Raw genomic sequence first — 26,763 nt, forward strand, 5'->3', positions numbered from 1 at the left:
TCTCAGCTTTTCATTGGCTGGCCTTTGGTCTGCTAAGTCATTGGCTTTGCTTCCTATTTTAAATTTGTCTGTTTCCTGTCCAGATATTGCTCTTCCCCTCAGTATTCCTATTTGTTTTGATATCTAGCTTAGAAGCCTTTTCAGGTCTTCCGAGTTTTCGTTCCTTTTAGTTCTCACACATGTATTTGATTTTTGAATTTTGATTTTTATATCTCTAGCATAGTTTTAGTGGAAACAAATAGGTTTGTGTGTTGTTGCTTATTTTGACTTTGCCATCTTTTCAGCAGGTTTCTGCTTGTTGATTGTCTGGTAATTTTCAGTTACTCGATGCATCCTTTTTCCTGGGTACTGGTTTATAGATAGTTTTCATGTGTTTGTCTTTAAATTCATTCATTGTCTAGCAGCTTACATGGTAGACATGAAGAGAAAGAACTGTAAGAGAGTGAGCATGGAAGGACTTTGTAAGAGGAGTAAAATGGGTGTTAGAGCACTTACCCAGCATTCCTAGCTCTGTTAAATAAATGAATAAGTGGCAATAAAATAAAGATTTTTATGTATGCATGCATTCTGTCTCTTCCAGATCTCTGGACTACAATGAAAGAGAAAACATACTAGGAGTATTTTTTATAACAGCTATTTGATTTCTTCTTAAAGTCACTGCTGCCTTCTGAGCTGTGAGTAGATTTTTCTTGTTTGTGTCTTGGTGTTGCTTTTTGGTTTTTTTCTTTGCCTTGTCCACAGTCTCTGACATACAACAGCGACAGCAGAACATAACTGATCTGTAGGGCCAGGGAAGACTTACAAGTTATGTGTTGCTTCTTTATATGTGTTTAACATTAGTGTTATGATGTTGGCTATTCCTAGAATAGTGCTTGGAAAATGCTCTGGATATTGTAAACACTCTGAGTTATAGTTACTTATTGAATACCTACAGCCACTTTAAAAAAAGATCTGCTGAGTCCCAGCACTCGGGAAGCAGAGGCAGGTGGATCTCTGTGAGCTCGAGGCCAGCCTGGTCTACAAAGTGAGTCCAGGACAGCCAAGGTTACACAGAGAAACCCTGTCTTAACAAACAAACACACAAAGAAACAAAAAGATTTGCTGTTCTCTGTTTCACATTTACATAAACTCAACAGAGGTTAACAGTTTCCAAGTTATAAGTTTTGGTACTGGATTCACATTCTTTGTTGTTTTAGAAGAGTATTCTTCACTGGTGTTTTAATCTCATGAATGCTGGCTTCAGATTTTGGCATCATATGTTATTTATGGTAGCTTCTTATTTACCTTAGGGGAATATATCTTGAACCCCTAAGTGGATGCCTAAAACTTCAGATTGGACCAGACCACATAAGTGATATATAATGTTTTGTGTGGTTATGCTCATATTTTTAACATGGGTGCTGGAATCTAAACAAAGGTTCATGAGACAGGAATAGAACTTTGATGAGCTGTGCTATGAGTCTTTCATTATTTATTACATGTACTTATTTGTGTGTGTGTGTGTGTGTGCGTATATGTATATGTATGACTTCTTTCTCTCCTTCCACTATGTGTTCCAGAAATTGAACTTGGGTCATTATGTGTGTGCAGTAAGCACTTTAATCTGTTGAGCAATCTTACCAGCCTAATGCCTTTCTTAGTAGCTAAGTCTTTGTAGGAGTCTCATCTTTTGTGAATCTTCCTTATTATTACAGTTATACATGTTTTTATTTCTGTGTTGTTAGAAGTCTTTAGAGGAGTAGAACTCATTAGTCTACATTTTAAACACAAAGCCACTAAGGCCTTTGGAGGTTGTGTATTTTGATGTCATACAAAGGTTTTAAAAGTTGGGCTTTGTTGACCTGTGGTGTAAGGGTTGAAGAGGTTGAGGTATGTTGGTTTGTTATGTGAGGTTTTCTTTTTTTCTTTTTTGTTTTTTTGAGACAGGGTTTCTCTGTGTAGCCTTGGCTATCCTGGACTCCCTTTGTAGGCCAGGCTGGCCTTGAACTCACAGTGATGCCTCTGCCCTCTGCCTCCTCTGCCTCCGCGCTGGGATTAAAGGCGTGTTCTACCACACCCGACATCATGTGAGGTTTTAAGTGATGGGGTATCAGTTGGTATGCCTGTGGCTAAGGAGAAAGTCACAGTTTTAGAATCATACAGGTTTGAGGTCAAGCTTTGGTGTTAACTACTACTGACTGTGGGATTTTATATGAATCATTTTACTTTTCTATTAATTGGTGTTCTTTTTTGTTTGTTTGTTTGTTTGTTTTTTCGGAATAGGGTTTCTCTGTGTAGCCTTAGCTATCCTGGGCTAGCTTTGTAGACCAGGCTGGCCTCAAACTCACAGAGATCGGCCTGCCTCTGCCTCCCGAGTGCTGGCATTTACAGGTGTGTGCCACCATGCCTGCCTAGTTGGTTTTCTTATTTCAGTGTTTGTTGAGTTGCTGCTATGTTTATGGCAGGGATAGGATAGATAAGGTAGTTTTTAGGTACAGACATTTCTTTGAAGTGGGGCATGTTGTTGTCACCAGGTATTGTCAGGAGTTGCAGATGTGAGCATAGCAAGAGGTTTGTGGCCTAGGAAAGGAGAGACTTTGTAACATGGAGGCGTTGGTCCTGTATTGATGGGCTCAGTTGTAGTTGGTGAGATTTTTTGTTTTGTTTTGTTTTTTTGAGACAGGGTTTCTCTGTGTAGCCTTGGCTGTCCTGGACTCGCATTGTAGACCAGGATGGTCTTGAACTCACAGGGATCCACCTGCCTCTGCCTCCTGAGTGCTGGGATTAAAGGCGTGCACCGCCACCGCCCAGCTTTAGTTGGGGAGAATTAAGTTAGACTGTGCCCATCTTTTTTTTTTTTTAATTTAAAGATTTGTTTATTATGTATACAGTATTGTACCTGTCTGTATGCCAGGCCAGAAGAAGGCACCAGATCTCATTATAGATGGTTGTGAGCCACCATGTGGTTGCTGGGAATTGAACTCAGGACCTCTGGAAGAGCAGACAGTGCTCTTAACCGCTGAGCCATCTCTCCAGCCTGTATATGCCCATCTTTAACGTAGGAAGCTTTTTGTCTAGGTAGCTCTCAGCAGCCCATATAGACTATAGAAGAATGCATTGAATGTTCTTTGAGGTGTAGATTGGGCTCTTTTTAGACAGGTTGATTGTAGGGACAATAAGAATTGACTAAGCTCAGGAAATGTTTGCTGTGTTCATATTAAGTTCCAGCCATGGTTCTAATTGTTTTAAGTAGAGACATCGAGAAACAAAACAGGAGTGTCCTGAAGAGAGTGGTAAAGTAGCTGATCAGTTGTGAAACTAAGAAGTACCCCATGTTATTTCTTGGAAAGTGAGAAGTACAGTGGAGGAAGTCATGCAATAGTTCATAGTTAGGGTTTGAGGTTTACATGGGATGGCCACAATAAGCCTTGCTGCTAAGTGAGATATGAACCAGATGTGGCAGAGATGAATGTATTTATTAGCCAAGTAGGTCTATGGGAGAAAGAACCTTGTAGTTGAGTGAACAGCAGTAGAGACAGAATGTGCAGTGTTTGGTGGAGGTGGCCATTCTTGTTGAGGAAGTCTGAGTCAGAGCTCATGACAAGATACATTCACTGAAATATTATGAAGGGAATCAGGTGTGTAGCAGAGGTAACATGGGCTAAGGCATTAGCAATCAAGGATGTCAAGACAGTACGATTTGTTAGTAGATTGTGTATGGGTAGGAGAAAAGGGGTAGAATTGCATATGAAAGAGACTTTCTGGACATACCCGTTACTTAGATATGTAGTTATTCTATGTATCTACTAGGTGTTGTGCACGTAGCCCAAATATAAGGTGTGTGGTATTTTGGCCTCTGTGTGAGGAAGATCAGGTTGAAGAGGCTGCTTTCCTAAGAATGAGTAGCTGGCACATGATAGAGCTGATTGTGTGTGGATTCTAGATATCTTTGAACATAATCCTCTATTCTGTGTCACTTGGTCACTTAAAGTGGGCAGCAGTCTGTGTTCCCAATCCTTTAATTCCCAAGAGACTTAAAAATAGGGAAGGAGGGGCTGGAGAGGTAGCTCAGAGGTTAAGTGCACCAACTACTTTTTACAGAGGACCCAGGCTTGATTCCTAGTGCTCTCATGGTGGCTTACAACCATTCCTAACTCCACTTCACCTCTGATGCTTTCTTCTGGCCTCTGTGGCTACTGCATGCATATAGTACACATGCAGGCAGAACACCCCCATCACATAAAATAATACATATTTTTTAAAGTTTAAAATAAGTGGAAAAGGAGAGTGTGGTTTGGTTCTAGGAAATCAGTTATATGCTATTTGAAATGCTTTTGCTAAACACTTCTGCAATGGATTTTTTTCAGTTTGTTGTAATAATAAATCCTTCTTTCAAGTGGTGTATGTACATGGGTCAGAAGTTAGATAGAGTTGAAATGCCCAGAGATAGCAGGCTTCTATTCTGCCTATCAAGTGCTTCCAGGGACTCCCAGAATCAGCTCTTTGTTTTACTTGTTGCTTTCAGCAATTCAGTCCCTGCTTCATAACAGGATTTCTGTGCTTATCATCCATGTGTTAGTGTCAGGGCAGGTGGGAAGTTTTAATCTGTAATTTATTTCTTCGTGTGTGACATTTCTGAGATTCACAAAAAACATCAGTTGATAACAGATAGTACTCTGACAGACCAAAGAAAAGATTTAATTCAAATCTAGTTTGATGAACAGTGAAATAATTTGTGTTCTTACAGGAGCATGGGTTACTGAAAGACATTTGCATCACCAAAAAGACCTACCCCAACATGGGTGACAGTTTAGGAAATCTGTATCCCTGGAGTCCCCACTTCAGTCAGCCTCCTGTAGCTCTCCTCCCCTTGCCCTTTCCATAAACAGCTGGGGTGTGTTCAGGAGGGTATAGTCAGTAGACTTTCAAGTCAGAGTTGACCCATGATCTTTCCTGGTCCTTCTATGAGGGAATATTAATAGGTCTCATCTTGTGAGCATCTTCTTGGGGTGGTGGTAGTGGTGGTAGTGGTGAGCACGGCTGCTCTCTTGAGTACTGCAGTGGCTGTGCTGTGCCCAGAAGACAGTTCCACTCCATCTCTCCCCAGCCCTGTCTATTTGGTTCTATAATAATTTTTGATTGGACCCACACTTTGCTTTTCGATGTTTGTGACTATGAAAACATTTGTTCATTGTGGAGTGAATTTATGCAGTACACTTCTATTTCCTTTCTTGTTCAAGTTCTGCTTTCTTATTTTCTTGAACTTAAAATTGCTACAACCTACATTCCCCATTGACTTTGATCTAGCTAAGGGTCCTCTCCATTTTTGTAAGCAATGAAGCTTCCTAGTGATTATAGCCAGATAACCCCCTTCCCAGGCTACCCTTTTCTGGATCCCCCATTCTCTGAGAGGAAGGAACTCTGGAGGCCTTCCTGTACAGGGAGAGGCCAGGTAAGCTGAGCACATAATACTGTGAGGATTCTTTTCTAGGGAACCTTTCTGGAACAGGCTCTCCTCAAGAGGGGTTGGTTGGTCCTAGTGGAGAAAGTAATGGAAGGAAAAGCCTGGGCTTGTAGAAGTGACTTGTTAGGTTTCAGTGACTTAAAAGTCTTGTCTACTGGTCCTTTTACTGGATTGTACAAATTATATTGAGAACTTTAAATCATATTACATGGAATTAGGTTTACATTATTACACATGGATGCCAAATTATTTATTGTAGTCCTAAAACTTGAACATAGAGCATATTAGAGCATGTTATCCAAATGGCACTTTATTGCTCAATTCTTGCCGCCCCCCCCCCCCCCCAATCTATCTTTTTCAAGACAACGTAGCCCTGGCTGTCTTGGAGAACTCTTTAGACCAGGCTGGCCTCAAACTCAGAGAACCACTTGCTTGTGCCTCCAAAGTACAGCAAGTAAAGATGAGCACCACCACTGCCCAGTTTATTGTCCAGTTCTAACGAAGCCCATAAACTTTCAGCAGTTCTTTCTTTTTGCCTGCCTGCCTGCCTGCCTTCCTTCTTCCTCTTTTTCTTTTGAGACAGGATTTCCCTGTGTATCTCTGGCTGTACTGGAACTCGCTCATAGGCCAGGCTGGCCTGGAACTCAAGAGATCCGCCTGCCTCTTGCCCCCCAAGTGCTGGGATTAGAGACATGTGCTACCACTGCCAAGCTTCAACATTTCTTTGTTGATAATCTATTAAAAACATGGTTGGAGGTGGTGAGGTGGTTCAGTAGATATAGGCATTTGCTAATCTAATGATCCCAGTTTGATCTGTAGAGCCATGTAAAGGTAGAGGGAAGAAATAACCTCACAAGGTTGTTCTCTGACCTCACCAGGTGGCAGGCACACACATGTGCAGGATAGTAGTAAGATAAAAAGTTTAGAACGTAGGACAATAAAAATTCAAAAGATTAAATGGATAGTTCACCCATTTCATATGGATTATAGTAAATGCAGAAGAGGGTGTGTCACATTAGTAGTTATTAGAAGAGGCAGATTACAACTTCAGTGAAGTCTGGCTATGTTTGAAAACAAACAGGGTGATACTGTCAATTGACAAAGGTGTGGAGCAAATAAAACTCTCAGCTTTGCTATGGGAGACTGTTTTGGAAAATGGCTTGCTTGTTTCTTACAAAGTTGGACATAATATATTATATGATCTACCATTCCTCTTCCTGAGTGTTTCCCCAAGGAACATATGTCCACACAAAACCCTCCACAGGAGTATTTGTAGCAGCTTCATTCCTAATCAGTGGGAACAGTCCAAATGCCCATCACTTGGTAAATGAGCAGATTTTAGTACAGCCCTACAGTGGAACCAACTTAGCAGTGCTGTGCAGTTAAGCTGTTGATACCAGACAACAGAATGGGTGGGTCTGCAAGTCAAGAAACACCACTGAATGATGGTGATTCTGTTTATTTATCTTATTTTGTTCATTTACTTATTTTTGGTTTTTCGAGACAGTGTTTCTCTGTGTAGCCTTGGCTGTCCTGGACTCACTTTGTAGACCAGGCTGGCCTTGAACTCGCAGTGATCCACCTGCCTCTAGGTGTGTGCCACCATGCCCAGCGGTGATTCTGTTTATTAAGACTGATCCATGAGACTGAAGAGATGGCTCAGTGGTTAAGAGTGCTGGCTGCTCTTCCAGAGGTCCTGAGTTAAATTCCCAGCAATAACGTAGTAGTTCACAACCACCTATAATGGAATCCAATTATGTAGACAGACCACTCATATGCATAAGTTATGTAAAAGAAAAAGGTGGTTCTTAGGGTGAAGGAGGAGCTTGTGTCTTCAGTGTGTTGCTCCTCAGAACTTGTGTTTGACAGAAATCATGGAGCTGTTTTTCCCAAGAAGCAAGGCTTTAAAAAGAGGAAAAAATGTCTGGGTGTGGTGGTATGCATTATAGTCTCAACACTAAGGATGCTGAGTTGGGAGGATCAGCCTGGACTTTTTCAGAAAACAACATCATATTCAGCTTTAATTGTGTACCTGACACATCTTAGAGCCATCTGAGGGGAAAGCCTTGATTGACAAATTACCTTGATCAGATTGGCCAGTAGCAAGTCTGTGGGGGATTGTTTTGATTATTAATTAATGGAGGAGGGCCCAGTGGCATCATTACTAAATGATCCTGGTTGTATAAGAAAGTAGTTAAGGGCGAATGAGATGGCCCAAACTGGAGGACTTGAGTTCAATGCCTAGAACCTACATGATGGAAGGAAATTACCAACACCTGTAAGTTCTAACTGCACACATGTGCAGTGACACGTGCAAATATGCACACACATACACTAAGTAAATAAAATGCAATATATTAAAAATATAGGTTTAGATAGATGCTATTTGTTTTTACTTTTTTCCTTAAATTTGTAGCAGCTTGTGCTCTACACCATCAGATGCTTAACCTGCAGTTCCTGAATTCAGAGCAGGGCAAGATGCCGAGGCAACAGAGTGCAGAATCATGGCAGATGCCAGAGGCTATGAAAAGTTTCAAGAGGAGATTATGAAAGTTTGGCCTGCTTTGGGTTAGTTTTCGGTATCATCAAATAATTTTTAAAAAAAAGGGTTTTTCCAGTATTTATATGCAGTTCTATAAGAAAGAATTTTTAAAAACCAGCACAGTCCCTTTGGAGGTTTGTGACTGTAGGTTCTAAGAACCGGAGACATATAGCTCCCAAAGGTCAGTCTTTTTTTTTTTTTCCTTCTTCTTCTTCATGGTTTGAGGGCACTGGCCATCATGTTGGGAAGACATGGCCACAGGTGCAGCTTGTAGCCATGTAGGAGTTAACTTGGGCAGGTGAAGAAGCAAAGGACAAGAAATACTGGTATTCAACTCATTAGGCTTTCTCCTTCTTTCCTACTTTATTCATCAAGGCTCCAGACATGAGATGGATCTGAGAGGAGTTGGGGGAGATATAAACCATGGTCAATATATATGAAAAAAAAATTTTTTTTAATAAAAAAAAAAACTGGTCCAAATTAAGCATTACAAACTTTTGAAGAGATAATTGTTAAATAAAGGCAATTTTTTTTTTTTTTTTTTGCCCAAGGAAGATCTTTTATCAGTATTTGGTTTAAAGGGGCAATGCAAGTCATTATCAAAGCCAGTAGAAAAGTAAACATCTTCTTAGAGAAGAGGGTGTGGGTAATGAGGAAGATTTTTGTTGTTGTTATTTTGGTTTTTTGAGACAGGGTTTCTCTGTGTAGCCTGGACTGTCCTGGACTTGCTTTGTAGACCAGGCTGGCCTCAAACTCACAGAGATCCACCTGCCTCTGCTTCCCAAATGCTGGGATTAAAGGCTTGTGCCACCATCACCGGCTTCTTTTTGTTTTTTAACGTCCCCCTGCACGCCCCCCCCCCCCCCCCCCCCCCCCACCCCAGGATTTCTCTGTGTAGGCTTGGCTGTCCTGGAACTTAGAGATCCACCTGCCTCTGCCTCTCAAATGCTGGGATTAAAGGAGTGTGCCATCCACCTGGCTAAGAAAGGGCTGACTTTAGAAGTGAAGTTTACATGCAGAAATTAGGAATAGGCCTGGGGCAGATGTTCTCAGAACCTCACCAGCATTGTAACAGAGACTTGATAGAATATACTCGATAAATCCTGGTATTTTAAGACTCATCATCATGGAAGGTTGGGCGACCTTCTTGATGAGTTTAATGACATGTTTCCATGCTTGACTATATTTTCTTGTATTTCAAAGAAAATTAGAATAAAACATTCTTAGATTTGTAATTTTTTTTCTCCTGAGACAGGGTTTCTCTGTGTAGTGTTGGTTGTGCTGAACTTGCTTTGTAGACCAGGCTGGCATTGAACTCGCAGAGATCTGACTGCCTCTGCCTCCCTGAGTACTCTACCGTTTGAACTGTCTCCCCAGCACTAGGGCTTTTTTGTTTTTCTTCTTTGTTAGTGCTGGATTTTAGACACAGAACTTCACATGTGTTAAGTGTGTTCTCAATCACTTACATACAGCCCCAGTTCTGAGTTTAGCACTTTTAAATTTAAATATAATCACAAAACAGTTTAATTTTTAAAATGACAGTCACTACCATCAATTTTTGAACCTTTTGCACTGCATGCCCCCTCTACCCCTCTGGCAGTCCTTGTCCATAATTCTTAGCCCATGCTGTGGCTTGTGTGTGGAGGATCAGAAGACAACTTGTTGGAATCAGGTCTCTCCTAATAGGTGGGTCTTGAGATTGATCTCAGGTCATCAGGCTTTGTGACAAGTGCCTTTACCCTGCTCAGCCATCTTACTGACCCTCATTGGGGGTTTTTTAGGACAGTGATTCAGAGTTTCTGTATCTGTAACTGATAGGTATTCTCTACCGATGAAACGGGGTAATTCAAGAAAAATTAAAAGTTAGCATTCATGTTTATTAGGGGCAGCTCTCCGGTGGGTACACTGACCTCACAGAATGGGGTCAGATTTCACCCTATGACTATTCTTTTCCCCAGACATGGTCTCTCTGTGTTAGCTTTGGCTGGCCTGGACTCGCTTTGTAGACCAGGCTGGCCTCGAAGTCACAGCGATCCGCCTGGCTCTGCCTCCCGAGTGCTGGGATTAAAGGCGTGCACCACCACGCCTGGTTCCAACCTATGACTATTTTTATAAGATTTGCAATCTTCAAAATTCATGGCAAGTTTAAACAGCAGAGTCTGGCTTTTGAAGACTCATTTCTGCCTCTTGGCTTTTTCCATTCTCTTGGTGATCATGGTGTTGACCACTCTTCCTATCCCCAGTTTCTTCAGCCTGTCTACCAAATTCATCTTTAGCTGGTCAGTATCAGGATGGGAAGGAATAAAGAAAACACAGTCAAGTATAATAATGCCCTTGAGAAATTATATTAGGATAGGGCAGTCCTGTCCGAAGCGCACCCCCTGCTCCCCACAATAATTTTCATAGTAGTATTTTTATCTTTGAGATCATGTAACCGAATTAAGTTTTTCTCTTTTATGAATTACAGAAATAGAGTTCAAGGACTAACTGGCATAGTCTATGTGTCTTAGTTACAGTTGTTTCTGTACTAGTACCTGGTCCTTTTTAATATTTCCCCCATGAAGGGGCCATTGATCAGTGTACATTGGGTCGATACCTCAGTGAGGGAAAACAAAAAACTAAGCTTTGGGGAGTTTGAGTCCTGGTGCTCATTTAGGGGGCTGGGTTTGGGGTTTTCAGGATTGCTAAGATTGAAGGGTGGATGGGAGAGGGCGGTGGAAAAGGCCTTAGTAAGGTAGTGGAAAGGGCCATGAAGCAAAGGGCTGCCGATTTGTGCAGCACAGCCAGAGGGCTCAGAGCCCCTTCCTGAGAGGCCCCAGGGTTTATTTGGTCCACCTTACCAAGACCTGACAGGGTGAATCTGGCAGAGGAATTTTAAATTTTCTTTTTATGATCCTCCTGAGAGGGTCCAGGCAATACATTACTCTGGTTTATCATGCAAATAATTGACATGGGTTTTATCCCCCCGCCCTCCCCCCCCTTCCCTGGGCCTTTATTACCTTAGCTCCTATGTTTCCAGTTTCTAACATCAATGGTTCCTTCTTTAGGAAATCAAGGATTGAATTTTACAGTCACTTGTACAAAGTTATGGAGCTTCTGCTGAGTATTTTGCTCTTATGGATCTTAAACACCTCTATTTGCATAAAACACTTTGCTTCAGAGGACTGAGAAGAACCATTCTATCTTACTCCCACTTACGGTCACGACTCCTTGGGTGAGAGTACCAAATTCTTACCTTCTGCTTCTATTTAAAGAAAAACTTTCTTAGCTTTCCCAAAGATCAAGTCCCACACCTTGGGCACCAGTTGGTGGGGGTGTCTCTGTTGCCCACATTCCAGGGCTGTGAGCACCCTGATTCATGTTGCTGCTTTTTGTGAGCTATGAACTTCTATCCTAGTTTTTTTGTGCTCTCTAGTTCTTGCTTAGTTCTTTGCACACTTGAAGTAACACTAGCCATTATTAAGTGCCAGATACTCTTAAAGGGTAGGCTCAGCCTGTGCTTGTTCTCTTCTGTCTTGTCCCTTTGGTCTTCATTGTTATTCACTTGTCCTTTGTAGACGAAATGAAGCCTGGGAACAGAGCCTATTTCCAGCCTCTTTTCTGGAACCCTAGTAGTTTCTGGGAGTGGGTGATATTACAGGTGATGGCTTCTGTGTATCTGCCAGCTTTCTGAGGGCTTGGTGTTTATTAGGCTGCTGATTAGTAGTTTAGTAGTAGGTGAGCTGCCCCGTTTCTCTCTTCACTTGTTAGTGTTTTACAGAGTTCGCAATAGCATTTGTGTAGTTGGAATTATTAATTGAGAAAACTACCACAAGCATTGTTGCCAATTGGAGAAGAGCACAGATTGAGGCCACAGTGCCTCGATGTGGCTGTACTTTCACTAACTTCTCTGTGCTTTGGTTTCTTCATCTGAAACTGGGGCTGGAGTGGTGGTAATGGGGCGATAGTTTTTGTCTTCTTGGATTGTTAGTGAAAACCAGGTGAGCACACATTTTAAAAGTGTTCTGAGCAAGGTCAGCACACAGCAGGTGGTAACTTGGTATTCACTTTAGTGGCTTGGTTAGCTGGCAGGTAGTCAATGTTGGGTAGAGGATGGGTATTAGCAGTGTCTTTGTTTTACAAACACTGAAATGGAGGTTCCTGTTGGTGATGATTCTTTCTTTGTCTCACAGGTAGTTGTCACAAATTCAGTGCCTTCCCCAGCTTCCTGCAGTGTGATAGAAGGGAGGGACAGCAGTTGTTACTAACCTGGCAGGGAGGTGAACAGTGGTCTTACCAGCACTTTTGGGAGCTTGTTGTTCTAGGTGGCTTTGCTTTCAGAAGGCATTATATCCTTTATTTCCATTAATAGAACCTTAATGTCTGTCAGACCATAATTTTTGTTGATAGACTAATTTTCTAAGAAAATTATTTTTTTTTAAGTGGAAGCAATGCAACAGTGAGAGAATTGATAACTAGTAATATTAACAGATGTAAGCTTAATATGATTGCGTGTCCTGGAAAGTTGTCATATAAATACTGGGTGCTGATAGGAAGTGTTGTGTTTAAATTCTTCCTGCAGACATAGGTCAGAGCCTTAGGAATGTATGAGTATGAATGCTGTTTTTCCTAAATGTTTATCCAGTCAGCTGACATAAGAGGTTTTTGTTGTTGTTGTTGTTTTTAATCTTTTATTGTTCCCAAAAGTGTTCTGATGTGTTTTTGGTAAGACTAACAGGTAAAGAACTGCAGCATTATAAGATCTGTGACAGTGTCTTTTTTTGTTTGTTTGTTTTTGGTGTTTTGAGACGGGGTTTCTCCACATTATCTTGGCTGTCCTGGACTCATTTTGTTTGTTTGTTTGTTTGTTTGTTTTGGTTTTTCAAGACAGGGTCTCTCTGTGTAGCCTTGGCTGTCCTAGACTCTCTTTGTAGACCAGGCTGGCCTCGAACTCACAACGATCCACCTGCCTCTGCCTCCCGAGTGCTGGGATTAAAGGCGTGCGCCACGTCGCCCGACTCTGGATTCATTTTGTAGACCAGGCTGGCCTTCAATTTACAGAGATTCACCTGCCTCTGCCTCCCAAGTGCAGAGGTCCCATTTGCAGGGGACCTGAGTTCAGTTACCAGCACCCACATCAGGTGGCTCACCAGTGTCCATAACTCCACCTCTAGGGCATCTGACATCTTCTTCTGGAGTCTGTGAAAACATGCACACACACCATGCACATTATTAAAAATAATAAATCTTTTAAAAATATAATTCATTCCCAGTGACTTACAGGCCAGGTTGAACAGATTGTGCACAGCGTTTGGAGGATACTAGAGTTATCTTTCTATATACTGATCTTGTTCATAGCATTGCTTACCAGCCTAATCTTTTTTCAGTCTGATTTTGCAGTTGGTACTTCTTCTGCAGTGGAAGCTAAGGAGAAGTTTCAGAGCACTGCACCTGTGATTTATTGTATAACTGGGATATAGACAGTCTGTAGATTTTTTTTAGGCTCTCTGTCGCTTTTTCTTTTTCATATTCATTCTGTAACTGTTCATCAGCCTCTGACCAATGGGACCTGGAGGTTACATGGTGTCCAGGATGGAGACAGAACATAACATTACTATATATTACTTATACCATATCTTTTCTGTGGCCTTGAGGAAAAAAACCCACAAGTTCCCTCTGTCATCTTCTTACTGCTTGGAGGCAAATGGATGATGGGTGGAGCATGGCTTTTACACCTCCGTGGTAGCTGTTACCTGGTAAGATGCTGGAGGTTGTGCTAGAAGTGACACCTTTGCCTCCTGTCACAGAACCTGCTTGTAGAGGGGCAGTGGAGCAGAAAAGGGTGCATCAGTGAATCACGTGGGGAAATGAAATAGAAAAGTATGTAGACTCTGGTTTCAGATACAGTGCTCAGGACAAGACACACTGAATAGGCGACATTTGAGCAAGACATGGCAGGGAAGGGATGCCTGTAATAACTGAGGCAGAGTCATTCCACGTGGAGGGACAGGCAGCATAGAGGTGCTGAGGTGGCCAGAGAGCTGTGGGAAAGTCCGTGCTGTGGTTGGTACTAAGGAAACTGAGTGATAGATAAATGTGAGATGAGGGTGTAGGCAGGGGGAGCAATGTCCACAGGCTTAGGATAGCACCTGAGGAAGCAGGCTGGAGGCTGTAGTTATAGTCCTGCAGGAGCCTGGACCAGAATCTTAAATTGAAACTCCGCTTCCATCATTTTCTAGCTCCAAGTCCTTAGGTGAGTTTTAATCTCTAAAGCCTCTGAAAAATGGAGTGACAAACTGTGCACGGTGACACAGACTGAATCCCCAGGACATGAGAAACAACTCATAGTAGGCAATGAGAAGTGACTGACTGTTGTGAAATTAGTAATCAGGGTTTCTGACCGATTACTGTGAAGCAGGAAGGTAAGAGTGACTAGGGATGAGGATTTTGGATTTCTTCAAATAGCACTATCTTTCTTGTAAATTTTAATCTAATGGATTTACTTGTGAAGTAGGATTTTTCAGAGTTGCATTTAATTATGCTAATACTATCATTTAATTGGAACAGGCACAGAATTTTTAGTGAGTGCTGACCCTGTGTATTTCACAGGATAGAGAACAGAGGACTTCTTAATGATTCCAGTTACGTTTCTTTATTGTCTATATCTGTTCTTTTAAAATGCTTGACCCCTCTGAATCATCAAAATGAGGAAGCAGTTACCTGTCTGGGATTGTATCATAGACTAAGAGCTATTATTTTGATTATAACTATAGGTTTCTTCTTATGTAGACCAGGCTGGCCTTCCACTCATAGATCCTTCTTACTCTGCCTCCTCAGTATTGGGACTGAAGGTTTGCAGCACTATGTTTGGCTATAACTACAGTTTTTAGAAAAACTTAAGGTAGTCCTTTTGACTGCTGATAGTGTACCTTCTCCTCCCTCGTTCCAGCTATCATATGACTCCATGGCACCTTGTTGGGCCAGTGGTTTCTCAATTTTGTTTTGTTTTTTTAATTAGTACATCAATTCCAGTGAGTACTAGGCATACCTGTAGTCATCTGCTCTGACTATAGAAATTAGTCATCTTTCATACTCTACTTTTCATACTTTACTTTTTCACCCCTTAAGAGCTTACATATTTAAGCTGGGCGTGGTGGTGCACGCCTTTAATCCCAGCACTCGGGAGTCAGAGGCAGGCGGATTGCTGTGAGTTCGAGGTCAGCCTGGTGTACAAAGTGAGTCCAGGACAGTCCCAGATCTGTTACCTGTAGGAACCAGGCCCGATTGGGCTGCCTGCCTGTCTTGCTGTTTCATGTCCTGTTTCTAGCAGCTTCCATGTCTGTGTTTATCTTGGTTAGCTAGTCATGTTTACTGCCATGAGAACGCGCCCCTCCCTTCCTCGAAACTTTTCCTCCTGTGTGTGATCACCGCTTGAGGGATTTCACCTGGGACGAGGATACCTGTTACGCTGCCTATAAGAAGGCTACTTTGGAACTCTGGGGAAAAAAGAAAGAATAAACCGCTGCCGCGGCTGCTGCTGAGGCTGCTGCTCTCTTAGCACGAAGGACCCGGGGGTGGGTGTGTGGGTGTGTGTGTGTGGGTGTGTGGGTGTGTTGCGCGCGCGGGGTGAGGGGAGTTAGACATTAAGAAGTGCGAATATTTGGACAGTGAATAAACTAAATTAGTGAAAGGGTGCGGAGAGAGCTCCATCCATGGATTAAAACCAGAAACTGGGTCCATCCAGCCCTTTCTTCTTACTCTTCTTCTCTTTTGATTTTCTTTTTAAGAAACGCGCTTTACAATCCAGGCTCTTTATTTCTTTTTGTACATTGGCCATGAATTTGTATGGAATGGGCTCCAGCGGCTCAGGCTCCTTCCCATTAGTCCTCACACAGTGAGCTTCTCTGGGTGGTGCAGGCTAGCCCTTCAGCTGAACCCACGTGCCCTTCTCTTTGGCTTCCTCCTTCTTCTGGTCCTTCTCCTTCACGCACTTCAGGAAGCTGTCCCTGCTCTTAGAGCGCTTGATGTGCTCAATGCGCACGTTGATGCTCTTGGCGAGAATCTTGCCTTTAACCTGCTTGTTCACAATGATGCCCACAGCATGCTGGGTGACATTGTAGACTCTTCAGTTTTGCTGTGGTAACACTTACACGGAGCATTCCTTTTTGAACAGTGCCCATTCCCTTGATGTCTACAGTATCACCCTTTTTTGTAGATTAGCATGTATGTGGCCAAAGATCAACTCCATGCTTCCTAAAAGGCCTGGAGAACATATAGCGAGTGCTCCTCCTCTTTCCCTTCCTGTTTGTCATTTTGGGAAGTTACTGGAAGATGGCTGCCACCCCTATTACCTTTTCTCAGGGTTGCACTTCTTTCCTCCACTGGTTTTGTCAGAGCCTTAGCTCCAGCCCTCTCATCCCTAGCTTGGATCACTCTTTATTCTGCTCTGGAAGTCCTGGGGCATTTAATAAGTAGTGCTTAAAATGGTTCCTGGATTGTATGGATGGTTCAGAGTCCTTGGATCACAGCTGAGCATGTAGGTCTCTTCCTGTATCTGTGCCCTCACGGTGGAGGCCATGCAGTAGCACTGCTCTGGCTCAGAGAGTGTCTTGAACACTTAGGTTTCAGTGGGTGTAGAGTGTAGTCTGGCAGTAGGAGTAGCTTGTGGTGATGGTAGGGGTTTCTGAGAGTCAGTAGTCTCACCCTTGGCTTGGAGGACTTGTGCAGCTGTTGGTGATGGCTCAGGTTAATCTCCATACCATGCTTATGTGGTGAGGCCGATGGCAGCCTTGCTTGGTATGCTTACTTCCACAGTGGCAAATAGTCCTCGGTGACTCTGCGTTTTCTGTACTGAATGGATACTGCCTAGTATATTCCTTTGGGTTGGATGGCTCTTTTGCTAGCTTCTTCGGTCCTTTCAGTCTCCTTGCAATGTTTTTCTGTAGCCCTTTCTTCTTATTGTTGCCTAGGGTCATAGTTCATGCCTGGGAATAATGTGTTTTCAGGGTGTCTCAGGAGTGGCCACTGGAGTTCTGGCAGCTGTTAGAGTCTGAGTGGAGCCTGAAGTCAAAGGCGTTACCACAGGTGGCTCTGGGACTGAAGGAGACTGTCCAGGACATCACTGGGCACAAACATACTCTTATTCTAAGTATTTGGTCACTTCCTGTTTTCAGAAGTTAATAGACTAATAGTAAAATCCTTAATCCTTTACACAGTAAGGGAAGCACTTGAATTAGGCTGTTTGAGAGATTGTGTGACCCACATATTAGGCAAACTAAAACCGTGGAGCTTCAGCATGTACTGCATATGCTCAAAGGACAGGGTACTAACACCATACCTGCTATCCTGATGCTTATGTGGAATGTGTTCAGATAGTTTGATTTTTGTCATGACCTTGATGTTCTCAATTTGAATGGAAAAAGTAAATTTTGCATTTAAAAAATAAGTTGCTAATGCACATTTTGAGAGTAGTTTGTGTCCTGCTTCAGTGTGAGATAGTACTCATCTTTAGGCTAGAAAAAGAAATCATACCTGAAGCTAGAAAAAGAAGTCTTGTATCTTGGGTCCCTCAATATTCTTTAAGCATATTTTAAAACAAATTTGCTACCTAAGTTCTAGTTTATGTTTTCTTGGTAGTCTATGTGTATATACCTATGTGTATTGTGAAAGTATCAATGAACGAAAATATTTTACCTCGGAAGTATTTGGACTCATATGGGTCATCCTCTCCACATTTAATTTTTACTTTGATTGTGATTATTTTTTCAAAATTTATTTCATCGAGTTAGTTATTTTTAGCCTAAGACCAGAATTAGTCTGGTAAAGTGCCAAAGGCATGATTTGGAAGACAGGAATTGTTTAGAAACCATCTTTGGACAGTTGATCTGGGTCAGACTGGATTTGCTTGCAGCTTACTGAATTTTAGAGTCGACTGTCATTTTGTAAACAGGAGTCAGCCAGATGAAGTGAACAGAAGGGCGAGATTAGCATATTCATAAGGTGCTGGCTCTGGGACTTCTTTTCTCCTCCCTTTCCTCCCTCCCCCTCTCCCTTTCCCTGAATGAATCTAGGAACACAGACCCATGAGGTCGCATGACTAGCTGGTTTTATTCTGTTCAGTGGCTTAATCTGGCCAGTACGGTCTGTGTTTCAGATTGCGGAAGCAGAAGATTCAGTAACAGAGAGGCCACCGTGGAGCTGCTGGAAACTGTTACAGAAGGAGCACCTCTCAAACCGTGCTTCAGGCTCTGAAAAGGAGCACAGGGGAAGCTTAGTCTTGCTTTGGATCCAAGCAAATGCTGTCGGAGCGATGAACTGGGACTTTGTGTGCGGACTCCTGGCTTGATCTTGATAGGATTGGGTGTATGTTGTTGGAACGGGCAGGACGAGAGGCCCTGAGACCTACAGGTGCCATCTGTATGGAGAAAAGCGGCTGTAGTCCATTTCCAATGTGTTGGGCTAAAGGTATAACAACTTAAAGATCTGTTCAGTGTGTGCTCATGTCAGTTCATGCTTTTGTACTTGGGGAAAGAAACAGCTGGTTCATAGAACCAGTTAGGTGACTTTGCATGTAGAAAATGAAATGTTTGTATTGAAATTCGCTTAAGTAATCTAAATAATTTTTCTGTGCTTGTCTTGTGCATAAGTCATGTACTTTTGCTTTTTCCTTTTACTCAGGACACCATTATCTATTATGTGCCATAGATGCTTTTAAGAACAAAGTGATTAGTTTTAGCTAAGGACCAGAAGAGAAAAGGGTAATTTGGACTTAGTTGCTTATAAATGGATTTCCTTTATTGTCTATATGCGTTGTATATTTTACTTGAAGCTCTATTATTTTGTGTTTATTACCATAGGTCAAGAATACTGTGAGTGAAGAATTTTCTATTTTAGTGTGAGAGCTTGTATTCATGTAGAAATGTAAATATGAACTATGACATTTTCATTCCAGCATTCAAGACAGCATTTAGAAAGCATTGTTAAGTTAAAGAAGCTGTAAAAGTAGTGCATAACTCAAGGCAGACAAATTCAACTAGAAGTTGTTTTGCTTAGCATAGTGGTGAATAAGTCATTAACATACTTAATGAAGGATTTTATAAAAATATTGTTGCTAAGTGAAATGTATTTAGTTCCTAATCTATTTAGGAAGGGTTTCAAAAGGAAGAACCTACACTTGGGGAGGAGCTGTGCTTTGCTGAATGAACTGCAGGCTTATCAGTTTAGATTTTAGGTTAAAGATATTATTACCTCTAGACTAGGATGTGTTACATCGCACTGCTGTTTTCAAGATGAGTGTTTATTGCTTGAGTTGTCTTTGTTACTTGTTTTAGGCTTTTGCACCAAAGCTTGCAACATTTGAACTGTTTTACTATGATTGTTAGGATAAAGCACCTGTCATTTTTATTACTAGGTACTCAGAGTAAAGATTTTGTCTATTTAAATTGAAGTTGTCAATTTTTGCAACTTTGTTAGAAATGAGTTTTTTGCCTAAAGAGACAGCCAAGAGACAGCCTTGGCTGTCCTGGACTCACTTTGTATACAAGGCTGGCCTCAGAGTCACAGCTATCCACCTGTATTCAAGGCTGCCCTTGAACTCACAGTAATTTGCCTGCTTCTGCCTCTCAGAATGTTGAGATTAAAAGTGTGCGCTACCACACCTGGCTGAAGTTCTCAAAGTTTAAAAGACATTGGCTTCTTACAATTGTAATTTTGTGGTGTGAGAACCGTGTAATGCAAATGAACATAACTGAGGCAGAGTTTCAGGTTACTGAAGAATTTGTAAGTTGTATACAGAATGCTACCCCCATAGTATATGAGTGCTGTAAAGTGTTCCAGGTTCACTCACAGACTTTAGCTAGTTGACCGGCTGCAGACCTAAACCAATGGGGTGTTGAGTAGTTAGCAACTGGATTTCCTACTCAAAGTGATAGAAAATAGATATTATTTTTTTCTCTTTCTTTCTTTCTTTCTTTCTTTCTTTCTTTCTTTCTTTCTTTCTTTCTTGATAGTGGTTTTTGGCTCATCACAAAGAAATCAAAGCAACTTGCTTTTCAAGTGTTTGTAGACTAGAGAAAATACGAATAGCTGAATTTTGATTAAAATGTACCTTTGTTGGATGACAGACTAAAGGAGCAGAGCTTTCAGAGCAGAGGATGGGAATTAGGACACATCAAGGGGCAGAGTGGGCTCCATTTCTACCCCAGAGCCAGCTGCTCCCTCCTCTGTTGGATAGTTTTGCTCTAGTGTTCAAGTTGGAGGAGCTTGTTACTACCTTGCCCTCTCAGCTGGGCAGTGACTGCCTAGTGCACCTGTCTTTAAACTCGTCTCTGACTGCTGGCTTTACCTTCGTGCATTAGGACAAGAAGGTAGGAGGCTTGTCCCCATGCTTGTTAATACTGTTTTCATTGATAAGAACAAAGAATTAACTGACTTAGTTATTTCAAGTGTAACAGTTACAGTGTGTAGATAAAGTTAAAAGGTTCAGATCTAAAGAATATCGAATTCTGCCTGCAAATAGACATTCTAAACCATGCATTTGATTCAACCAGTCACATTAACCTCAAAACACATAGCAGTGTCCCAGTTTTAAAAAGACATAAGATTCTTACCAGGACAGGCTAAAAATAGTAGAACAGACCTATATTTGTATACTTTGAAGTGCATCTTCAAGGTACTGTTAACATTCAGGGGTTTGGCTTTTAATAAATGTATTGCTGAGTTTGGTATGAGGAATCACCCAAGATTATCTTTTAACGTACTTAAGAGAGATATGTACTTACATTATGATTTCCTAGGCATAAATATGTATTAAGAATACTGAGTGTAAATGTTCTCAGAACATTAGGTTGCAAAGTGTTGGATGGGGGAAACCTGTTTGTGGAGTTCTGATTATTAGTTGTATATTTTCCCATCACAATAGTAATTGCTATAGTGGCATAAGAGATTTGAGTGTTAGGAAAAAGTAGGTTTTCTGGCTTTTTTTCGAGTAATAGAGATTTTATGTACCTTTGGTTGAAGTCATACCCTTTTTGTTTGTTTGTTTTTTGTTTTGTTTTGTTTTTTTGAGACAGGGTTTCTTTATGTTATTTTGGCAGTCCTGGACTCACTTTGTAGACCAGGCTGGCCTCAAACTCACAGTGATCCACCTGCCTCTGCCTCCTAAGTGCTGGGATTAAAGGCGTGCACCACCACGCCCAGCTAATTCATACTTATTCTGTATAAAAACTTAAAATTTTACCTGTTCATCCATCTGCCCATCTATATAGTATGCCTTTGCTTCTCTCTTACACTGCAATGACAACTGCTTCTTGGTGTGCACAGTTGTGTTATGCATAAGTGTCAGTTACCTTTCTGAGATAGGACTCTAGTTGCTGTCCCAAATCTTCCCTGTCTTAATACACACTTGACTCCCATGCAGTTATTTGTGCTATAGTTCCAGAATGCCTCTTTGACTTTCCTTTCCATGTACAACAAATCCATCATTTTATTCTGATTATTATATACCTACTGTATATCCTGGGTCAGTTAGTTTACCTCTCTGTTAGTGTCTAGTCTCACTGTGTCCATACATGCTTGTTCATCCTTCAGATTTTGTGAAAACAGAAATCTGATATTTTCTTGCTTACAGCAAGTTAGTGGCATATTAGATTTTGATAAAATCCCACATTTTGTTGTTGTTGTTGTTGTTGTTGTTGTTGTTATTATTATTATTATTATTATTATTATTATTATTATTATTATTTGGGGGGATTCGAGATAGGGTTTCTCTGTGTAGCCTTGACTGTCCTGGACTCACTTTGTAGACCAGGCTGGCCTCAAACATCACAGAGATCTGTCTACCTCTGCCTCCCAAGTGCTGGGATTAAAGGCGTGCACCACCACTGCCTGGCTAAACCCCACATTTCTACTGTGCCCCACAGGACTCACTTCCTCTTGTCTCTCTTGCCTTCTTCACTTTTGAGCTATTGTCTTGTTCATTAGCAGTGTGGTCACTTTAATTTTTCAGTGCCTTGCACATTGGGAACGCCCTCCCAAACCTTCTGTACATGTTGATGCCCCCTTTACAACTGTCATCTCTTAGCCTAACCAGATCCTCTTCAGGATTCCCACGGGAGCCTGCATTTCTGCCCTGGCCCAGCATGTACCCTGACATATCTTGTCTGATTTGTGTCTTCCTTACTAAAGGTAGCATTGTCTGGGATAAGGTCAGATTTTTTTACTTTCTACCTGGTAACTTGGCACAAATGGGCATTACTTTAATAGTTGTTAATGCATTCTGTATAGAATAAGTTTTATTTTAAAGGTTATTCTAGAGCTGTATTCCTTTGCTTATATTATATTGTATTTGGACAGACCTAATTTTTAGAATATCACATTGACTATTCTAGTTTCACTGTATTTGTGTATGGTTTTCTCCTAGAAATAGCAGTGTGCATGTAGAACTTAGTTTAGTAGGCGGCCATGGAGTGGATAGCTGATGGATGCGGGCGCATGTGTGGTGTGGCTTTGCTCCTCGGCTGGATAGTTCACGAAATAGTTACCATCCTTTTCTTCTGCTTTACTTCAGATGATTAGGCTATTCCCCCCACCCCCCCATTTTATGTGTATGAACATTTTGTCTGCAGTTATGTCTGCAGCACATTTGTGCCTGGTGTCCTAGAGTCCAGGAGATCTTATATCTGGACTGCAGTTACAGACAGCTGTGAAGCTCCATGTGGGTGCTGAGAATTGAACCCTTGTCCTCTGGAAGAACAGGAAGTACAAAGAGTAGGCAGTGCTCTTAGCCACTGAGCTCTCCATCTCTGCAGCCAAAGGGTAGCATTTTTTTTTTGAGAGCTATGCTTCTTGTAACAGTTAAAATTTATTTTCCAAATAAATTTGTGAGCTGAGCTTGCACATGCACACGGGCACATGTGTGTGGCTCCATTCGTTTCTCACAAAGGTTTCTGAGATAGGGGCACTAAGTCTAAATAATGGTTGCTTAGGTCACAGAAAGCAGAGCCAGGTTCTAAATAGTGGGGATCTGACTCAAATGTAAGTGTTCTTAATCACCACGTTCTGCATGCCAAAATGGAAAGATGATAAAACCATAATGGAACTGTTTATCTTGTCTGATATTTGTATGTTAAGAATCATGGTGTCTACTCTTAAGTTTTTTCCTTGAAGTCATTAATTCATTTTACCAGTATTTAGTGAGCATTCAGCATTTGCTGGATGTATTTGTCAATACTTGGCTGATGCTAAGGAGTAAAAGGCACAGATTTCTACTCCCTGAATTGATAGAAGGTGCTAAATGTTACATTCAAGTTGTGGTCTGGTGACAGTCAGGTAGGCCCATCTGAGAGGCTAATCCCAGGAGGTGGAGGAAGGAACTCCCAACAGAATGAATATATGACAAAGAGTCTTGATGGAATGGCAGTGTGGCTGTAAGAAACCAGGGCTCTGGTTTTTATCATGATTCTCTCTTGTCTGGCATGGGATGAAATAATCTAAGTTGCAGATAAATTCTGATCTATTTTTTTCTTAAAAATACCTGAATGAGAGGAGGAGGAGTCCCACAGCCGTAGGGAACACGGCTCTGTCCTTTTGCAGTGGAGCAAGCAAATAGATGTTGCTTCTGATGTCTCATGAGGGAGACTGTGTTGTCGTGTCGTGTGTGGTGTCCCGTCCCCGTCTTCCCTCCCCCCCTTTTCTGTTGTGAACATACCAGCAGCTGCCCTTCACCATATATTGCCATGGGCATTAGCATGTCTTCACCACGTTATTTTCCTGGCTCATTAACAGTATTTGTTTTGACTACAAGGAAGTAATGGGAGAAAGTGTCTTTGTTTTGATTTTAAGAAGAAAGTGTTCAGGGTTAAATGTGTTAGCTCTAGTTTTATCTTTACTTTAAATTATTTTTATTATTAATTATTAATTGAAACAGTTTCCTTTTAGTTTTTTGTATCATGAGCCTTTTTTATTTATAGTGAGAAAGATATTAAATTTTGTTAAAAATTTTTACCCATGAATTTAGATTGATTGATTGATCAATCATGTGAATTAAAAAGAAACCAATGTGATCTATTTTGGTGTTGTAAACAATATTTTTGATGGTGGAGATTGAGCCCAGGTCTTGCAGGTACTAGGCTAATGCTGAAACAGTGAGGTATATACCCCACTTTGATATATATTAAGTTTTGAGTGGTTTTTGTTTTGTTTTGTTTTTGTTGTTGTTGTTGTTTTCAAGACAGGGTTTCTCTGTGTAGCCTTGGTTGTCCTGGACTCACCTTGTAGATCAGGCTGGCCTTGAACTCACAGCAGTCTGCCTGCCTCTGCCTCCCAAGTGCTGAAGTTTTGAGTGTTAAGCCAACTGTGGTGGTTGAATAAGACTGCACCCCATAGGCTCATATATTTTGAATGCTTGGTTCCCAGCTGGTGGACAGTTGGGAAGGAGGAGGAGATGTGGTCTTGTTGGAGTATGTGTGCCACTGTTGGTGGAGTGTGCTTTGAAGTTTCAGTAGCACATGCCAAGCCCAGTGTCTTTCTATTTCTGCCTGATGCCTGTGGATCGGGATGTAAAGCTCTCAGCTACTTCTCTAGAACCATGGCTGCCTATGCGCCACTATGCTCCTCCACATGATATTAACAGTCTAACTCTGAAACTGTAAGCAAGCCTCTAATTATGTGCTTTCTCTTTGGAAAGTTACTTGATCATGGTGTCTTTTCATAGCAATGTAACAGTGATTAAGGATAAAGTTGGTATCAGAAGTGGGGTATTGCTGATAAATACAGGCCTGATCATGTTTGGGGGAATAAGGAAATCTTTGGGCTAGAAAGAACATTAGAACTTTGTACTAGAAAAGTGGTTGAGCTAAGCAGTACTTACTGGGCCATCTTCGTAGGAGCGTGGAGGACAGTGATGCTGAGGATGATGTGGCCTGTAGAGTCCTACCTCAGGTTTCAGAGGGGAAGCATATTAGCAACTGGCTAGTCACAAGATCATTCTTGTGATATTTTGGTAAAGAATGTGGCTGCTTTCTGCCCTTGCTCAATTTTATTTTTATTTTTTCCTGAAGGAGGCTAACTTGATGAGTTTTGGACTAATGGTATTGATAGGGGAGATTTCAATACAGCCTAGTAGTATCGACTGTGTTTATTAGTTAAAAACGATCACTCTTAAGCAGATGTACAATGAAAAGAAACGAGGGCAAAAAGATATACTGAGTGTACAGTTTGAGGTGGGGAAAAAAAGGAGCACCAGAAAAAATATTTAGGACATAGTCCTGTACTTAGGGAGATAAAAAGTTTAAAGAAAAACCTAATGCTAAATAGACTAAAGGAAGAGGAGACCTTAGAGCAGGACCCAGCGAAGCTTCCAACTTGTGAAAAGGAATTAAAGGAAAGAAAAACATTGACCACAGGTAGGTGAAGCAATGTAATTGAAGGAGGGTCCCAGATGCCAGCTTCAGCAAGGTGCTTTGGTCACATGGTTTGGCTTTAGAGTCAGTACAGAAAAGGAGTTATCGAATCTTCCTCCACAGCTAAGGAAAGCCTCTGAGGCCAGGTGTGTGTCAAGGGAATCCTTTGAATGGAGGCCAGAAGAAGTAGTTGCAGGAAGTTGTGCAGGTGAAGCCTGGATTTCATTGCAGAGTGCAAGATGTTGGAGGTGCTAGAGTAGCAGGATACCTGCCAAAGAGAGCTGCTGACTGGGTGTGGAGACAACCCAAGAGAGGACTGCTGCAGCCAGCAAGCTTGGAAGGAGTAGAGCCAAAGAGCTTTGACATGAGACATGGATTCTGGAGTTTGCCCTGCTGGGTTTTGGACCAGTATTTCCTCATTATGCTCTCTTTCCTCCCTTTTGAATGTAATGTGTATTATGTCCCATCTATTGTATGTTGTATGTATGTAATCTGCTTTTTGATTTTACAGAGAGTTACATATAGTTAAGAGATGAAGAGATTGCCTTGAGAGCCAGGCATGGTTGTATATGCCTTTAATCCCAGCACTTGGAAGACAGAGGCAGGCAGATCTCTGAGTTTGAGGCCAGCCTGATCTGCAAAGCGAGTCCAGGACAGCCAAGGCTACACACACAAACCCTGTTTTGAACCGCCCCTCGCCCATTTAAAAAAAAAAAAAAGGAGACGAGACTGGTAGACTATGGGAACGTTTGAAGCTGGACCGAAAACATTTTGCATCACGATATGGCTGCAAGTCTATGGAAGCTAAGGAGTGGAATGTGGAGCCAAGGAGTGGAATGTGGTCGTTTGAATGAGAGCCCCCACCCTATTCCCTACCTCATATTTTTTAATTCTTGATTCCCAGTTAGTAGACTGTTAGTAGATTAGAAAGCATGGTCTTGTTGGAGTAGGTGTATAATTGTTGGAGGAGTGTGTCTTTCTCTCTCTGCCTGATGCCTGTGGATCAGGATGTAAAGGTCTTTCTCTAGCACCATGCTTCCTTGTGTGCCACCATGGTCCTCGTTATGATGATAATGATCTAGCCTTCTGTAACTAAGCAGGCCTCCAATTAAGTGCTTTCTTTTATAAGAATTGCTATAGTCGTGGTGTCTCTACACAGCAATAGAACAGTGATTAAGATACCAACCTTGTATTCTTGATAATAAATTCAGTCTCCGCCCACTCCCCGACAGAATCTCTCTGTGTACCTCAGCTGTCTTGGACTTGCTTTGTAGACTAGGCTGGCCTTGAACTCACAGTGATCCACCTGCCTCTGCCTCCCGAGTGCTGGGACTAAAGGCACGCGCCACCACTCCGGGTTAATAAATTCTATCTTAAGCATAATATACTACTCCTTTTTA

General features: G+C 41.7%; 1 protein-coding gene across 8 annotated transcripts in view; it reads left to right on the top strand.

Moving 5' to 3' along the window:
* Positions 1-554: 554 nt before the first annotated feature.
* Positions 555-26,763, top strand: part of Ptk2 (protein tyrosine kinase 2) — a 172,316-nt gene continuing 146,107 nt past the window's right edge. For 6 of the 8 annotated variants that reach the window (XM_051159546.1, XM_051159547.1, XM_051159548.1 and 3 more), the window contains exons 1-2: positions 561-674; positions 18,118-18,428. In XM_051159546.1, coding sequence (XP_051015503.1) covers positions 18,329-18,428 — 100 coding nt within the window. In that variant the 5' untranslated portion in view covers positions 561-674; positions 18,118-18,328. Of the gene's footprint in view, positions 675-18,117; positions 18,429-26,763 lie in introns of all 8 variants that reach the window. The other 2 variants (XM_051159556.1, XM_051159553.1) reach the window with 2 other exon arrangements.

Source organism: Acomys russatus, chromosome 17 (genome assembly GCF_903995435.1).
Source record: "Acomys russatus chromosome 17, mAcoRus1.1, whole genome shotgun sequence".
NCBI lineage: Eukaryota > Metazoa > Chordata > Mammalia > Rodentia > Muridae > Acomys > Acomys russatus.